Here is a 17,284-nt window from a genome sequence, read left to right on the forward strand (position 1 = left end):
GTATGTATGTATGTATGTATGTAGCTAGTGCAAGCGTTGCAGATTATTCTGACAAAGGACAATGCATCCCAGTGTCATCAAGTTTGCGTTTAACGAAATACAGAAATATCATAATTTTGCAGTCGGATTTAAGGCAAGAAAAGAGAAATTCGACAGTATGTGTCCAGTTTTGAACAGAATGGAACAGGGGCGAATTCAGAACAAATTTGAAGAAGGGGCAGCTGGTAGTGGGGGCGCTGAAACATTTACAGAAATTGTTGACGAGAGTACGCTGTACGCAACAATTTCAGACCCTTACTACAGAGGGAAGGCTCTGTATTCACTTTCAAAGGAAATTTTCACAATAATTGTGCCAAAACAATGATATAAGTCTGAGCATGACTGGAGGTCTCTTAATAATTTTAATAATTAGTCTCAATTAGAATTTGTCCCTTAATAAATAGATTTTCCGGTTGAACATTCGCTGCTCCGCTATAGTGGCTCCAACCCTGCTAGAGTATTCTGCCAAAAGGGCTCAAGAAATTGAACATAGTTTGAATGAAAACAGAACTTAATGAACATAATTTTATGAATAGCCTTTGTTGTCTTCCAAAGCGTGACTTTTCCAGCAAAACGTGATTTATTTTCGCAATAAACAACTTAACTTTGAGGTAATCCTTGAAGTAAATCAACCTATAGATTCCAGAAACTTTTTCGCCTGGTTCTCATTTTTCAAAATGGGCTCGCAATGTCCAAAAAGGGGCGCCAGACTTGCTTCAACTCAGTGAGATAGGGGTAACTGTTCCTAGTTGCCTCCCTTGAACCAAAACTGGACTGAAAGCCCAAGAATGGGAGCAAGGTTTTGGCACAGTGGCATACCTGGATTACCTCAGGAGGAAATGCTTAAGACAGATTCATCAACAAAAACAAGAGAAAATTTTATGCTGTACATCAATAGGCTTAGCTATAACTTTGAATTAAGAACATTTTTCTACCTTTGAGGTGCAAATAGCTATAACTTGTCAGCAATCTTCAATGAAATAAACGAAGAATAAATGCAAATTTCTTCTGATTTGCTCATTTAGTTACCTATCACATCTTTTATGGATTCCTGTTGGTTATCGTATCATATCTGTCACCCACTTGGAAACTCCAGTTCCAACATCCTTGAATACCATAATTAAAACTTGACTGTTGAGTAAATGAAATTAAAAAATATTAGTCTTTAAGAGTCTTTAGTTGACGGCGGTGCACTGATCTGTAGGCACGGAGGAGCGTGGAATGTTTATTAATCCAAGTTGGAGACAACGCGTGCGCAGTGGAAAATCAATGTTCGTCAAAATAGTGTTGTGATGGCGGCGGTGGCAGGCGAAAAGGCGGAAACCAACTTTCACAGAAATCTGTAGGAATATTAGCAGTAGAGATTGATTTTTATCGATTGATTTCCACAATTTAGATTGTTCTAAGTGTTGCGGGAACTTTAAGCTGCGGAAATGCCGAAGAAAAGAGATAGCATACGACGCAAGAAAATTCGCAAGAAGGACATTAGCCTTCCCGATGCTTTTGAGCACCGTTTCCACATGACATACGACCACAGAGAAGGTTCGTATGTTGGAGTGCCCCCACAATGGAAAAGGTTCCTGGGAAGAGAATTTGAACGGCCTAAGCCTATTATTGACGCGAGTATTGTTACAGAAATCGGACCAGTTATGGAAAAGATTTTGCAACAGAATGGGCGAAGTTCCACGGTTAAAGCCCCCTCAAAAAATGTAAATGTTGCTCGGTCAAACTCCCTCAGAGACACAAGAACACCAAGAGAAAAAGCTGAAGCTAGAGGTTTCAATGATTCTGGCATGGCGCAACCTTTGCCTAGCCAGGATCGTGCGAATTTCGTTTCAAGAAGTTTGCCAAAGAATATCCACGCAGCCAATCGGCACGAAATGTATAACCAGTTTTACTCTCACAAAACAAATGGACAAACATCAGCCAGTAGGCTCGGAGACTCAACATCAACTCGTCCTTCTGGAGATAAGAACTCCAATTCACAATTGATAAAGAAAAAAGTCGAATCTGGACTGAAGCCCAGTAGCATGTCTTCGATGGAAAATTTGTCAATTTCGCATGATGAATTCAAAGAGTCGTTGCAGTTGGTAGTTTCCCAAAATGACCCACGCGAACATTTAGAGCAGTTTGTAAAAATAGGAGAGGGTTCTTCAGGAACAGTGTGTATTGCTAGAGACAAACGGACAGGAAAGGCCTTAGCCGTGAAGAAAATGAATTTGACCAAACAACAAAGAAGAGAGCTTTTATTCAATGAAGTGAGTTTGATATTTTTTGTTGACACAAGATTCAAGTAGGCATTACTCTTCTCTTTATACCATATTTGATGTTTTTCATAAATATTGGCACAGGTCACGTGTCACTTACGCAAATACAAAAAACTTCCTGAAGTTTTACTTTGTAGAAGAGAGGAATTAGAGTTTGAACCAATGAAACTAGAATATAACGTTTAAAAATTTATGGAATGGAGGAGGTTGGAAAAGTTTTCATTTTGTTGCTAGGTAAGGTTAAACTAAAACTATGCTAAAAAAATTTTTCATAGAACTTTTTTCATATTAACAACCTATAAACGAATCAAGGCTATTTGAAAAAAGCCATAAACTCAAAAGACAAAATCAGAATAGACAGGAAGTTGTGGTCAACGATTTCTAACATTACCATGACATACTGTGGCTACATGGTTTTGAACATAAAAATAAACTGGTAAACTTTATTCCAGGTTATTTCATTTGAAATATTTTATCTGTGTGATAAAAGTGTTGGCTTTATTTGCATGAATGGAGTTTTTATAGTTTTTTGCCAAGAATTGATTTCTTTCTAACGAATCAAGATAATTCTATAGTCTTGTGCTTGCGTTTTTCTGATTGGCCTATTTCGATCCACAACTGGGTATATATTTTTCCATTGTGTTTTTTCGGAACCTATTCTGACGTTTTATGCTCTGAGGAGTGTCAGACGAAAAAGCTTTTAGTATGCCGTAAAATGTTTGCTTTTTTCAAAGCCATTATAATTCTATAGAAAAGTTTTATAATGGTAAATGGTATACTCTGAAATTAACCTATATGAGTTTCCTTTATTGAAGATTTATATGTGTATATATTGCCTGATGATCACAATAAGTGTGAAACTTGTGTTTGCAACCTAGAACTATGCTGTTCTATACACCAAGCGTCTTTACATTTATAATACCTATCCTATATTTATTAGAAAGTAACTGTTTATTTTGAAATCTTTTTTTCAAATAACCTAAATAACTTGTTTATAGAATGATTGAAGCGGTATAGGCGGAGGATCCTCTCTTTAAGGAAACTCAGAGTAACAACTTAAACCCTTCCTGTTCTATACACCAAATAGCCAGTATCTATTTTTATATATATGTATATTTTATATATGTTTGTTATAATTTTATTTAATAATGACTTTGAAAATTTGCTTTACTGTCATTTGAATTAGTAATTGTGATTTTTTGAAGTTTGTCAAAAGACTCTTGAGCATAACTTTAGAAAATTGCTGATAAAAACTTTTTAATGAGAATTAAGTTTAAATCAGTTTGTTTCTAAGGAAGCTGAATACATGGCAGACTGTTTAAATGGTCTTTGGTTTGCAAAGATAAAGAATGGCCTAATATACCTGCTAGTCTACCTGCTGTTTCGTTCTTAAACAAAGAAAATGATAAATAATTACTTGTATTCAAATGCAATTGGCTGTCAGAGAAAATTTTCACTACCAAGACCCACAGTTTTTGGGATCTACAGATACTTATCAATTATAAAATAAGCAGATTATATGCGTACAAGAAGTTTGAAAAAATATTATTTCTTATTCAGAAATGTTATAAATATGATCTGTTTTGAAGAATGCTCAGTGCAATATTGAATTGTTTTTAACAAAACATTTTAGTTTGAGTTTTTAGACAATAGATTTCCCTATTTTCAGATTTTGATCCCTGTCAGCTAATCTGAGTGTTTTAAGTTTATCTTTGTTGCAGAATTAATTTTGAGATGTGGTTGAATTAAGTTTAAGCCTCTGATTTTGCAAATAAAGAGCAGAACACTGCACATAATATTTGGTTTTTACATATACATTCTAAATATACATTTGGTTATACATTCTAAATAATTATAATTCAAGTATGTTTATAGAATTTGATAATCAGACCATTGATTAATTAGCAAATGTTATGTTCATCCAATGGAGTAAGTTATCCAATGGAGTTAATGGAGTAATTTCAGCTCATTTAGCTTTTATCTGGCAATTAGAATTGCGAATTTGAAGCTTTCCTTAAATTCATTTTTTACTTTAAATTACCTTAAAGCTCAACATTGCTTACCTTAATTCTGATTTTCATTAACCAATATTTTTCTGTTTTTCAAAGGTGGTTATTATGAAAAATTACAAACACTCAAATATTGTTGAAATGTATGAATCATACCTTGTTGGAGATGAGCTTTGGGTTGTTATGGAATTCTTAGATGGTGGAGCTCTAACAGACATTGTAACTTACACAAAGTAAGCACTAAACTGCAGCAGTTTTGTACTTTACCTTGCTGGTGTTATATTTGTACTTTACGTTTTTAAGGGTGTAATATTGCACTTAACATTATCATAATCCACCGTTATTCCCCTTTTATTTATGAAGTGTTTTCCCCTTTTGTTGAAGTTCATCTGACCACAGCTATCTAACAAAAACCTGTTTCACTTAACCACAACTGCTTCTTCTTTATTCAATTCTATTCTGACCCTTTTGTCACATCCAGATATTTGGGATCATCTTTATCTTGTCTTTTCCCTGCCTGTGTATTTTCCTCTTTGTCTTTTAATCAAGGTGCTAGGTTTTCCTGAGTTATTTTTCTTTTGTTGGTCCAAATAACCTTCGGCTTCTTGTTAAAAAAATTGAATAGAAAGGTTATTTATCTATAACAAATTGAGAATGTCACCAATGATAATACCAGTGGAGGCTAACAACCAGTTGCTTGATTATTGATTTAAAAGATTTTCAAAATCAAAGCCTAGGGCTGCCACTGACCCAGGGGTGCAACACCCGATATACTATAATCAAACTTATTAAGAACATGAACACTGCAAGTGAGCTGATAAAACGATGATTCATGCTGAAGAGCTGATGATCCATGAAATCAATAGTTCTTATATTGATTATTGTAACCTTTGTTTCTGGGAGCCTTGTAGGGCTGGCTTGGGCAAATTGAGGCCCATGTGCCACATCTTGCCTTTTGGAAATTCCTGGTGGGCCTGCATGAGTGTTCCATCAATCAGGATCAGGAATGATGTTCATGCTATACAATTGTGTTACTTTTACTTTGAAAACTGTAACAATTTTTGAAAATACTTGTACTGGAATATTTCTCCACTTGACATTCACCATAATTTCATATATTTATTATCTTTATCTTTCCGGCAACAAGTGATTGCTGAAATATAGAATAGTTAATTGCTTTTTGCATTGTGAGAAAATGAGGGCTGCACAGAATAAAATTATTGTTGGTTTGGCCCTTCTAATACAGTTCAGATTTCTAATGTGAACCCTTGTAAAAATTTATTGCCCACCCCTGCTTAAGGGTGTCTTTTCCCTCCATTTTAATGATTTATGATGATATATTTTTCAGCTTACCAGAAGATATAATTGCATACATTTGTAAGTGCTGCCTCAAAGCATTGACATACTTGCATTCTCAAGGAGTTATTCACAGGGATGTGAAGAGTGACAGTATTCTTCTATCTCACAATGGCCAGGTAACAATTTCACCATTGATGTATCAATTTACCCCCTGGTTTTTTGTGTGAGCTTATTATTATTTTTTGTTGTTCCAGTTTATTAGCAAAGATGAGAAATTATTATTAAATTTCTTGCTTTGGTACCTAATGTTGACACCTTGACTTGAATAGATATGGAGTATCATTGAAATATTACCAAGAGTTTGGTCTCTTTGCTCCAGTATAAGAATTTTGGTTGGTGCTTTGGGGCTAAAATTCTAGTTTATAAGTTGGCTGTGTGAAACAAAGTAGCATTTAAAAAATCAAAGGATTCTTTTAATTTATTTATTTCTGAAAAACTAAAATTGTGTTAAACTAAAGAACTAGAAATCATTATTTTAATTTACTGATAACACCTATCATGAACACTTATGTATGGACTTGGACTTTTTATAAAAAGGAACAAAGAGTACCCTCTGCTAAGCATGTAATGACTTCTTTTACTTGAAAACAATTTTAAATGTCAATCAAATATACCTAATATTGCATCCAAACATTTGCTTTGTTTTTGTTCTTAGAAAACCAGAATCACTTACAAGGCATTTAAATTTTGTTATGGTTAAATATAAGCATTTTTTGTAGCAGAGTAGATTCATTAAATAATAGTAAGGCATGGTATACTTATTTTTCTTAGGTAAAAATATCTGACTTTGGCTTTTGTGCCCAAGTTAGTGAAGACATTCCAAAGCGCAGGTCACTTGTCGGCACACCGTATTGGATGGCACCAGAAATCATTGCAAGATCACCCTATGAACAGAAGGTAGTACTTTTGATGATAAAAACAGATATTGTAGCTTTTTATCTGCTTTTCTGGGAAGGTAAATACGGAAAATGTGTCAACACAAAGTAGAAGTGCAAAGAAAGCGATTTACAAATGTTCCTATTTTCTTGTTTATGTAGATAGATTCCAAAACTGCTAAATGAAACAGCAATCAGGCTCTACCAATAATCCAAGACATGTCGCCATTAAAGATTTTTGCACATTCTGGGTTTTCTAGTAAATGCTGCCTGATAGCAGAATGGCTAGTTTTTCCTGTCGTTTTTTATCTTCAAGACTATGTACATGAAATAGATAATGGAATCTATCTACATTCCGTTTTCCCCTCGGGGCTCCATTTACATTTTAAATGGGGTAACATTTTAAATGTAAATATTCAATTGTTTAGATTAGAAAATTCTACACAGAAAGATATTATGTTAAGATTTAAGAAATATTTTTTTGTAAATAAGTATGAAATTTGTTAATTCAAGTTTTACAAGATTTATTTACACCCTTTTTCTTGCAATCTCCTGCATAAAATTCAATATCTTGTAATTCCAATCTCCTGCATAAAATTGCGACGATTGTCACCATCAAATATTATGTTTTCAAATATCTAGCATTATCTTGTAAAAGTATCTATTTTATAAAATATAATTTTGCAAGTGTTTCTGGTAAATTAAACTTAAAACTTATACAGATTCTGCAACTTTCTAAAATTTTCTCTAAATTGACAATCATTCTCTATGTGAATATTTGTGTAGGTTGACATTTGGTCATTTGGAATAATGGTCATGGAAATGGTTGATAGTGAGCCACCCTTTTTCAATGAGGCACCACTCACTGCTATGAAAAAATTGAGAGACAGTCAACCTCCAAAACTGAAAAATCAAAGTGTAAGTTGATTCATAACTACAATCAATGTTGGATTTGTTATCCTGAAATATTCTTTTCCATTGCAACTTTGTACATCCCTTGTATATATTTCTACCTTAAGGCATCAACTGTAGGTTATCCACAAATTATACAAGGGTCATTGACTGAAGCAGATTGTTGACACTGTTGTGGTTGTGTAATCTCTTTGGTTTTCAACCTGGTTACCCACTTTGTAGTACAGAGGCTTTAAGGAGATCTCCTATGCATGTTAACCATAGTGTTCATTGTCTGAATTTGTTACACTAAAGATCTTATGTTACCCTATTCAACTGCTCACTCTACAAAAATTGCTGATTGAATTTGCCACCAAACATATAAGTATTCTTGCGGGGTTTCTGGTCTTTTGAATAATATTTAGTTCGAGAAAAGATGGCAGGCTAAGTAGCAGTTAGTCGATAGTGGCTGGAGTTAAAGTGACTAAATGCCCACCCACCCCCAAAATTTATTCTTTATTTTATCATAGTCGTTTTCATGATGTGCTTGTTTTTCCCAACAACTCTCATAATATATCAAGTCATTGCGTGCCAGTATTGCGCAAAATGCTTTTATGAGAGCTAACTTAGGTCGTGGAGGTCATCAAATTCCTGAAATTGATTAAGAATATGAAGTATTCCGGTGTCGAAAATTCGAATGACGTTCAAGAGAAAGCACCAATTGCTCGCTGTAAAGCAAATTTTTGAGAGTATTATTTGAACATTTCAGTCAGGTCCAGAGCAGGACTCCTTTGTTGAACTGCGCATTAGAGCAAGTTTTAATAAATGTCACATTTATATTGCTGAAAGTTTGTTGAATGGTTAATTTAGTCGAGTGTAAAAGTAAATGAATAGTAGGAATTCATATTTCAATGCTCAGTTTATTTTTGCAAGACCTGTACTCGTGCTTATCCGTGTTTTTAGAATCAAGCTTGTACAAAAACTGCATCTTGTCATTTCCAGGTGTCCCAAAAGTTGCAATCATTCGTGGAGGCGTGCCTTATCAAGGATCCAAACTTGCGGCCTACGGCTTTTGAGTTGCTGCAACACCCTTTTCTTCGACAAGCTGCCCCTGCGGCGGCGCTTTCTGGGCTTGTTAAGGAATACAAGCAAAGCTCTTGCTGAGATGTAATGGCATGTAGGTTTTTAATATCAAAAATCCATTCAGTTTATATTAAGAACGGTTGGCTAAAGCAGTTGGACAACATCCTAAGATTAGCGCAACTTTCTTATCAATTTATGAATAGATTTTAGCCAAAGTTTCTTCCAACATGGATTACCCTTTTTAGACGAACAGGATTCAAGTTCTGCCTAACATTTTAGATATGTTTGAGTTCTTTCTTATCTCTCCTGCTATTTCCAGATGTTCAATTGTTTGTTTTTCCGATTTAAAACGAATGAGTTTGATGCCATGGAAACACATAAAGTTTAAGTACTTTTTGATAATCTTTGAAGATAAAAGTAAGTGGAAGTAGTGTATTTTACTAAGGACCCCCCTCCTCCTTTCTCCTCCCTCCCGAATGTACGATATGTTCGCTAGTTTTGCAGTTTTCGTAGAACCTGGTCTAGCTGCACTTATATTTACGGGTTAATTCATGTTGCCAGAAAAGGGAATAAAAATGATTTTTTTCATCTAATTTTTTGTGCTGATCCAAATTTGTCATTGACAGTATAAAAGGGGTCTGTTTATCCTGTTGAATTTATAAAGTTTTTGCCTTCTTGATAAAATCGTAGTGTTAGAGGCCCCACGCTTCCTACTTAAAGCCTCGATACCAAGGTTACCATCAGTTGTCGATCAAAAGTGTCCAGAAAACTCTCCTCGTACATTACAGAAAATAATAAAACAAAGGCGGTTTTAGTGCGGTACATTCGTTTTCGTTGTTTTCGTTACGGCCATTAACCGTGTGTCCAGTATGTTTTCTGGACTCTGTTGTTTTAGTATTATTGTTGCAAATGTAATTAATCGTCAAAGATGGGGATACCTTACCGTGTAGTGCTCCTTGGGGTATAAGGAGTTTTCGAAGGGGTTTGGTGAAGAAAATATGAGTATAGTTAGTGTCTTTAAAGACAGACAAGATTATGTTTTGGTAACAGTAGATAAAGCATAACTTTGATAACGTTTTTGAGAGACTGAGCTAGGCCATTGGTGTGGCCATTTTAATTTGTTTCAGTTGCTATGGAAGATTTTTTTATTTCTTGAGATTAATAACAACGGCATTAATAAAGCATAATTAAACAAGATATTTTAGTAAATAGAAATGGTCTTATTTCTTGCTAGAAATTAATTGCTCGAATCTCTTTACAGTTTTTACTGTATGTTATGAAATGATATACCTCCTTGATGATTTTGTTTTTCATTCGAAATGCAGGGTGAGTATTTAAAGCAGTTTGACGTAAGATGCAATATTTGTTTTGCACTGTGTATAATTTAAGAAAGGTAATTGTCGTGTAGTTCTTGATTTCAATTTTTGTATGTTCCCAAGTAGGGTTAGTTTCCGACCACAGTTATACCGATGTTTTATTATAATCAGTTATTTTAGAAGATGTTGATCATTATTGTAATAGGACGAACATGAACGTATACACTGTTTGTTCCTTGCAATATTCTTCGGTGCTCGAATCATACTATTTATGATCCCTCTGATGGTGTCGTAAATAAGTATATTGGTTCAGACGTGTTCTCAGATTTCTCTATGCTTCTCTCTGTTTACAAATTTCGCACTCTTTTTACAATGATGATCAAATGGCAACTGCAGTTTTCTAATGTCTTTAAAGGATAAACAATGCTAAGAAAATTTTGTAGGCCGAGATGTAACAGCAGATCTGAGAACGTTCCAAAATTCCTTATAAATTCCTTGAAGAATTCTTTACCTTCATGCATGTATCAAATCAATGTGATCTTCTGTCGCCGAAGTAAGGTACTGCCACCAAAACTGGGGGGGGGGGGGGGGTATAGCTTAAAGGAAATCTGTCACGGATTATAAGAACAAAGGGATTATTAATTGTTTCCAGTCCCCTTTTTATTTATCGAATTGTAAAAAATATGGCGGAGCGCTGGAACTGTGTTTAGGCCATTGTTCCAGCTATTGTTCTCGTTAACCAATCCACAACGAGACAGATTGCCTTTAACCCTAACAAAACCAGGCTGTATTTGAATTCATGTATAAACCCTATTAAAATTTCTTGCAACGGCGTTTTGGTAATGAATGATGATTTTTTTGTGCCTTGTCGCGTTGCTTTATAGCGTGAGACTCATCACGTTAAAGTTATCTGTAAAGCGAATCAGACCTGCCACGGTACCAAACTTATGGACACCTGAGCATGCGCTGGGATCATGAGTGGTTGCATACTTTTCACCTCACATGTAGTTGAATTATTAATCAGCTGCGAGGGAACTCCAACTGTCCTTTAAAGGTGTCCAACAAAAGGAAAAAACAGACATTCACATGATAAAACATCGCCATTTAAACGGTTAATGGAATTCCCATTTCGGGCTCGACTCAGTCAACTATTGTAGAATGAACAAAGCAATGCTGTGCTGTGCTTTGAAAATTAAAAATTAAAAAGACGACGCACGTATTTTAAACCAGGAAACAAACTTAGATGCAGCACAGTTCAAAAGATGTTTTTGACGTTGAACTAAACAGTTTGCAAGTAAACATCTGAAAGAATTTTAACTTTGGATTAGTAACTAGCGAGAAAGCTCGAAATTGAAAAAAGATTGAATAATATCGAAGAAAAAGTTTATTCATTTATGGTCCTTCCACTTCTGCATTGATTGATTAAACAATTAGGATTACTGAGTTGATTGAGATTACTCCAAGTACCGAAAAATACGTATAAATCATAAAAAGTAGGGTATAAATGCAGATACAATACTTCCTTTGCAGTGTGTAATTCCCAACAGTAACGTGCTTCTAGCATGACCCTCTCTGGCCTCATCCTCTGTTGAATTGGTCATTCGCATCACTTGTCATGTATGCACTTTGATATTATTATGAAAATCGTGTAGAGTATTGATATTCAGGGATACTCTTTGTACTTTGTATAGGAACCTATTTGTGGGGGTCAGCAAGATATTTAGTATCAAGATCTAATACGAGGGACAAAGCGATCTAATAATCTTCATGGATATCCTATTGTTTTATCTCAAAATCCTCGGAAATCTAATCCTCAGAAATCTTTTTTGTATTGCCCCTCGACCTATTATAATTGGAAATTTGTTGGGTTCGTAGGGCCCCTTTTCATAACGCTATACTCCAGCTTGTAGCAAATTGATAGCAAATGGGTAGCAAGTATTTGAGCAACCAACATATGACCCGATCTTTTTGTTTCCCAGCAATTTTTCTGTTAGATTTGACATCATTCCTGACGTCCCCGCTGGATTTGATATCATTCAAAACCAAAAATGGAAGAATTTGTAATTCTATTACATTCAATACTAAGAAAATGATTCCATTCAATACTTAGAAAAGTTGATTTAGAAAACTGAATTAGGTAACTGTTACCACGGTTATGAAAGGAGCAGGAAGCTCAAACATGTTTACGTATCTTATGAACTCCCTGTTGATACCGGCTGTGCAGGGGAAATCCGCAGCCATGCACTGTTTGCGATGGCCAATCAGAACACATAGCTGAAGGTGAAAAACCACTGACCCGAAGCAGTCAACCAATAAGCGGCAGGCATTTCTTGCACCTGATTTGAAAGTAATACGTGCTAGGAATCATGCTAGATTACGAAGTAAAGCACTTGTTATTGTGATTAGAACAGTTAGCTCTACGATTGAGGAGAGTGGGTTGTTAGCAAAGCGAGAGAACGAAACAGAGGTACAAACTCACATATGATACGACACCATTAGTCATGAGGCTTTTGTCTATAGCTGGAAAGCTCCAGGAGCAATCTGCCTGTGGTTGTCAAATGGAAGATGCGGAAAGCATCGACGATTATGATTTGTTTCGACCGAGCAAGGCTAGTATTCTTGTAAGAAGGTGCAAGTCTGTAAATGGTACGGTTGACACACCGAAAAAGAAAGGCGTGCTGAAATCCAGAAGCTCGCCTACAAGTCCGAAAAAGGTACATTTTGCGGACTCAAATGGATATGACCTCGTAGAGGTGAAGAAATATACAGCAGTTTCAGAGGAAACAAGTGATTGGTATCTCCCTAAACAGGTACTCAGGCCAAGAAGCATCTCCGTACCCCCTATTTCGTCCATGAAAACACCGGGAGATAAGCTCATCTTGCCGTGTTTTTCGCTGAAGCCATGCTTTGACTCAGCATGTCTGGACAAGACGAATCAAAATGTAAACAAAAGTGGCATTTGCCTTGAAAATGTAGCAACCGACGCACGCTGGCTAACTGTTACTTGCAGAGTTTGGAATTATCATTTTGTTAAAGAGGTCTCGGTTCGTTTTACATTCGATGGGTGGGACTCATTCACAGAGAGACACGCCACCCATGTATCACATGCTGAAGATGGTCTCACTGACAGGTTCCAGGTAAGTCTACATGTGCCAAAAAGAGTCAAGGCAATGGAGTTTGCCCTAAGGTATCGTGTCGATGGCATGGAATTTTGGGACAATAATAGATCACAAAACTATAGGGTCGTGGCTTATTCGTGACTTCTCAGAAGTAGTGAATGACCCTCGGTCGGTCGGTGCAATAAATACACCAGGCCGTTTAAATGGGAATACGTTCGTGCTAACTTGCACGTGGATTGTTGTGGTAACAGATTCTTAAGGCCCTTGCAAGCGAATGACAAAGGCAGCTGGTCGTTAAAGCTCGTGCAGTTTTACATTTGGAAATCTGTGCTTGAAGAATGTATGGACAAAGAGGGTGTTGTTATGTGTTTGGTTTGTTAACGAGCACATTACTGTTAAACCAATCATCATTAGTTCGTAAAACGTATCCTTAATGAGGAAGTAATGATTATTGATGGACTTTGATGTTTTCGTCATCATTCCTTCGTAATCATTTACACGATCATTTTGTTCTATGTTTTTGGCATCATGCAGAACAAAAACCCAAGTGACCAAAATGGTTGTTTTAGAAAAACATACACATTCAAGCCTCCTGCCCCTTGTCTTTAATGAGAAAATGCAAAACTGCTTGCAAGACATGAATTTGGGCTCATCCGTAAACAGGCGAAATAAAAAATCCGGAAAAACAATTACGATATCGTTTATTGTTTGAAACCCCTGTCCATGTATTTGCTTGTTTATCCAGACATAAAGCAGACCGCGATGGTCAAAGAATGGTTTCAGAGGAGTTGAGAGCCCCATGAATGATATAGGATAGATGATTGACGTCAATGCATGTTTACAAACCTGCCTGCATTCAATGTGGCATCTGTGTTTGTTGAATGGCAGGCCAGTGGGCATTGTTGTCTCAGTACAAAACGCCTGCTGGTGAACCTGTGTCGAGGTAGATGGAGATAAAATTAATCAAAGTAAATGTTCATCATAATCATAATGATTATCAGCTGTGCCGTACAAAGGATTAATTGATTGAGGGCACCATTTTTTGAAAACACAGGAACTTAAGGGATTGTTGGTTGGAAATTCTGAGGCTCGTGTACATAAAGTCGCTTTATAAAAAAGGGTGTGATCTTCGTCGAAAACAAGTGTAGTCAGTCTCTTTGTGGGCCTGCACTTTGCTTTATGACGTAGCAAAACCTTACTCGGAAGGGTTTGGAAACATCCCCCATGTTTGCGACTACTTGAAATTTGTTTCTTTTTTGCCAGTGGATGAAGACAGTGGATACTTTAAGTTATCTACTACATCTGGCTTTGCCTAGACTAAACGTAGGTCTGTAAATATAAATCATAGATGAGAAGTACTGATATGAAATATCTCTTCTGCTTTGACAGTTGATCGTTTATTATTCAATGGCTTTGTTTAATTTTTAGAATTATTCTTTGTTTTAAAGGACGGATTTTGAATAAGGGTTATATTTTTAGAGACAAAAAGGCGTATTAGAAATCTAAGCGTCTTTGGTTTCATTTTGCTGTTGATCTGTTAGTATGCTGAGGATTTGCGAGATAAAGTTTTAGAAATCCACTGTATTAAGAAATCACAGTATCTTTCGTTTTGTAAGTTGATTAAAAATCAAGAATGGGATATTAAACTTTTGACTTGCGCCACTTACAGTTACAGTTACTTTGTTTAAAACAAATGTTTAGAGAGGCTTGAATGTGTGCTTCGTCATGATACAAGCAAGAGTCCAACTCTGAATTTGTTTTGAAAAAGTCGTCCATGGCCGTAGCTATTTGAGTGGGAAGAGGAGGGGGGGGGGGGGTGCTCAAGGCTGTCACACAACTTTTCGGAAATCCTTTTCAAAAAAATATATTTCTTCCAGCTATGGGTGCCTTGTCAGCAAAGTAAATAAAGGAAAGCTCGTCAAATTTGTCGGCAAATGGGACTGGCTCGAAGTGGACACCCTTGGGCACAGTAGCTAGGGACGACCCTGAAGTTGGTATTTTTATGTTTAGAGGGGTTAGACCTCAGATTAATTAGATTAATTAACAATGCAGAATTCGTTTTGAAATCATTTTCGTATCTTGATAGCTTGAAATACGTTAAACCTCTGGCTACTAGCTGGCCAAGGCCCCTTCCATTTGCAAAATTATTTTCCTGCTAGGGAAGGAACTTATACCCCCAGTGTTATATGATCAAGTTGTTTAATCAGCATATTTTTCTGTGTCCCATATTCTTGGTTTTTCGGGCATTAAGTGTTGAAAACAAGGAAATTCGGACAGCAACCCCGCCAAGTTGAGCAGTCTCCCTTCATAATTCCCTGCTTTTGAATATCTTCCAATTAAAAATCTTTTGGAAGCATACCATAGTTAGGGAAAGAGACTTTGAGTCCGTGCAGGCTAAATATTTGTTACCTGCACTTGAATTATGTGTGTGGTAGCCAGAGTAAAAATTAAGAAACCCTACAACAATTTTTAAATGAAAATTTCTTATGGAAAATGCATGTGTAGAGCTTGATAGCATAGTCGAGTCGTTATTTTCAATAGAAATATAATTTGGGTTAAATTTATGCTTTAAAGAATGATTGGGCTTGTTGAGCTGTAATAGTCTGTATTAATTAGAATTGTGTAGAATAGAATCTGTTGCAGTCAGTATAAATAAAAATCCATTCTAGTAGAATTCGCTAGAGGGAACCAGCTGTATATAGCTTGCCATATTGAATTTAAAAAATTCTATTTGCTTGATTTTTTATCTCTTTCTTTGAAACTTCATTTATCATGGGTCATTATGGAAACTGTCCCTGAAGTTGACACATGGAGAATGCAATAATACCAAAAAAGGCACTATGGTTCGCCAAGAGACCTGTTTCAAGGGACAGTGCAGGCCCGTCGGAACCGGGGGGCTGGGGGGGGGGGCTGGAGCTCGTTACCCTTGCTAATATTGGGGGGCTGCCCAATAATTTTCAGACTGTAGTATGTTTCCTTTAGAACAGTGTACTGAATGAGAAGGAAAACAATGGGCAACCTCCTAATATTAATTTCGTGTTCCGACAGCACTGTAGTGTGTCCAATGGACAAGGAAGATTACTGTATAAATGAAAGAGAAAAAACCAATAATTTACATTGATTAGGTAGCCATAAAAATACGATGAACACAAGGCGACTTATGCCCTGTTCGGGACATGAAGCTATTCTTATTAGCACGATTTCGTATTTTTAGAGATTCATTAGGTACAGAGAAATTTTTAGCTGCTTACCCTAGAAATTGAGGTCAGCAAATTAACGTCTATTAAATACCATGTCAATAAACAGCCTCTATGAAGCAGGTCTTTACATGAAGGGCTTGAAGTGTAATCGCTGCACGTTTTTTCAAAATTTTTAAAAGAAAATATTCTCGAAAACTTCTCTGGGCCCTAGATAGACAGTAAGCAGAAAAATCTAAAAATCAAGCTTTGAGGGGTGTATCAATTTTACCAGTGTACAAGATTTTCTAGAACAATTGGTTTTATAGAGATTTATAAGATGGGTTTATCTCCAAAACAAAAGAATTTTTGCCAAAGGTATACGAGATTTTCGTTGAATGACACCCCGCGATCAAGCTCCATTTGCAGGGCGGTTGCAACAGTGTTCTTGAGTGTGATGACGTCATAGCAGTGTTTTTTAGAATTTTTGAGTTTGGACCACAAAACCTGAAAGAGATTATTCATTCACTCAAGATATTAGCCCAAAAATACCTATACAGATGAGTTAAATGTAAAAATTGGCTGAGAAGTGGCTCTCTCATCGGATCACTGCTGCTTGCTCTTGTTCCAAGCTAGTCAAAAAAAGTTCGTACGAGTCTCTAAGACTAATGCGTACTTCTTTTCTTAAAAAAAGTAAACCGTTGGCAGACTTTAATGGCCATTTACCATCTAATATTTAACTTATTTAACTGCTTTTGCACATTTAGAGGTAATTGATGGTATTCTTTCAGGTTGCGTGCTCAAAAGACTCTGTTTCTATATTTCACACTTAAGAGCCCTATAATGCGAAATTACGGGTGCGAACTAATTAAGAAATAAAAAATCAGGTTAGATTAATTATAGAATTATTTAATTAATTGCCTTCATCCACATTAATTAAGGAATTAATTAAGGAATTTGCTCAAAAATGCCATTAATTTCATTCATTAAGGAGTTTGTTATTAAATTTTGGATTAAGAAGATGCAAAATTTAAAAGTGGAATTTCTTAGTCACACCCGTAATTTCGCGTAATGAGATATCTAACACAAAATGAAAAGCACTAGTTTTTTAATGGGGCTCAGGCTTATTGAAAACATTTCTGAATAAATT

The 17,284-nt window shown here is 35.9% G+C and overlaps 2 protein-coding genes across 2 annotated transcripts; both read left to right on the forward strand.

The window, feature by feature from the left end:
* Positions 1–1,293: 1,293 nt before the first annotated feature.
* LOC135681359 (serine/threonine-protein kinase PAK 4) lies at positions 1,294–10,060 on the forward strand. Its single transcript, XM_065195801.2, has 6 exons — positions 1,294–2,297; positions 4,415–4,548; positions 5,664–5,790; positions 6,446–6,571; positions 7,336–7,467; positions 8,443–10,060. Exons 1-6 carry the CDS (start codon positions 1,473–1,475, stop codon positions 8,602–8,604), a joined length of 1,506 nt encoding a protein of 501 aa, XP_065051873.1. The 5' UTR covers positions 1,294–1,472; the 3' UTR covers positions 8,605–10,060.
* A 2,079-nt stretch (positions 10,061–12,139) lies between these two features.
* Positions 12,140–16,654, forward strand: LOC135681508 (protein phosphatase 1 regulatory subunit 3C). The gene has a single exon (XM_065196015.2). The coding sequence runs from the start codon at positions 12,341–12,343 to the stop codon at positions 13,097–13,099; it is 759 nt and encodes a 252-aa protein (XP_065052087.2). The 5' UTR covers positions 12,140–12,340; the 3' UTR covers positions 13,100–16,654.
* Positions 16,655–17,284: the final 630 nt, after the last annotated feature.

Source organism: Rhopilema esculentum, chromosome 12 (assembly GCF_057945365.1).
Source record: "Rhopilema esculentum isolate cy_ngs chromosome 12, ASM5794536v1, whole genome shotgun sequence".
Taxonomy (NCBI): domain Eukaryota; kingdom Metazoa; phylum Cnidaria; class Scyphozoa; order Rhizostomeae; family Rhizostomatidae; genus Rhopilema; species Rhopilema esculentum.

Coding starts and splice junctions, on each gene's coding strand:
- LOC135681359 (XM_065195801.2), top strand. CDS start 1,473: ATGCCGAAGAAAAGAGATAGCATACGACGCAAGAAAATTCGCAAGAAG. Junction 4,549..5,663: donor GACATTGTAACTTACACAAA/GTAAGCACTAAA, acceptor TATATTTTTCAG/CTTACCAGAAGATATAATTG. Junction 7,468..8,442: donor CAAAACTGAAAAATCAAAGT/GTAAGTTGATTC, acceptor TGTCATTTCCAG/GTGTCCCAAAAGTTGCAATC.
- LOC135681508 (XM_065196015.2), top strand. CDS start 12,341: ATGAGGCTTTTGTCTATAGCTGGAAAGCTCCAGGAGCAATCTGCCTGT.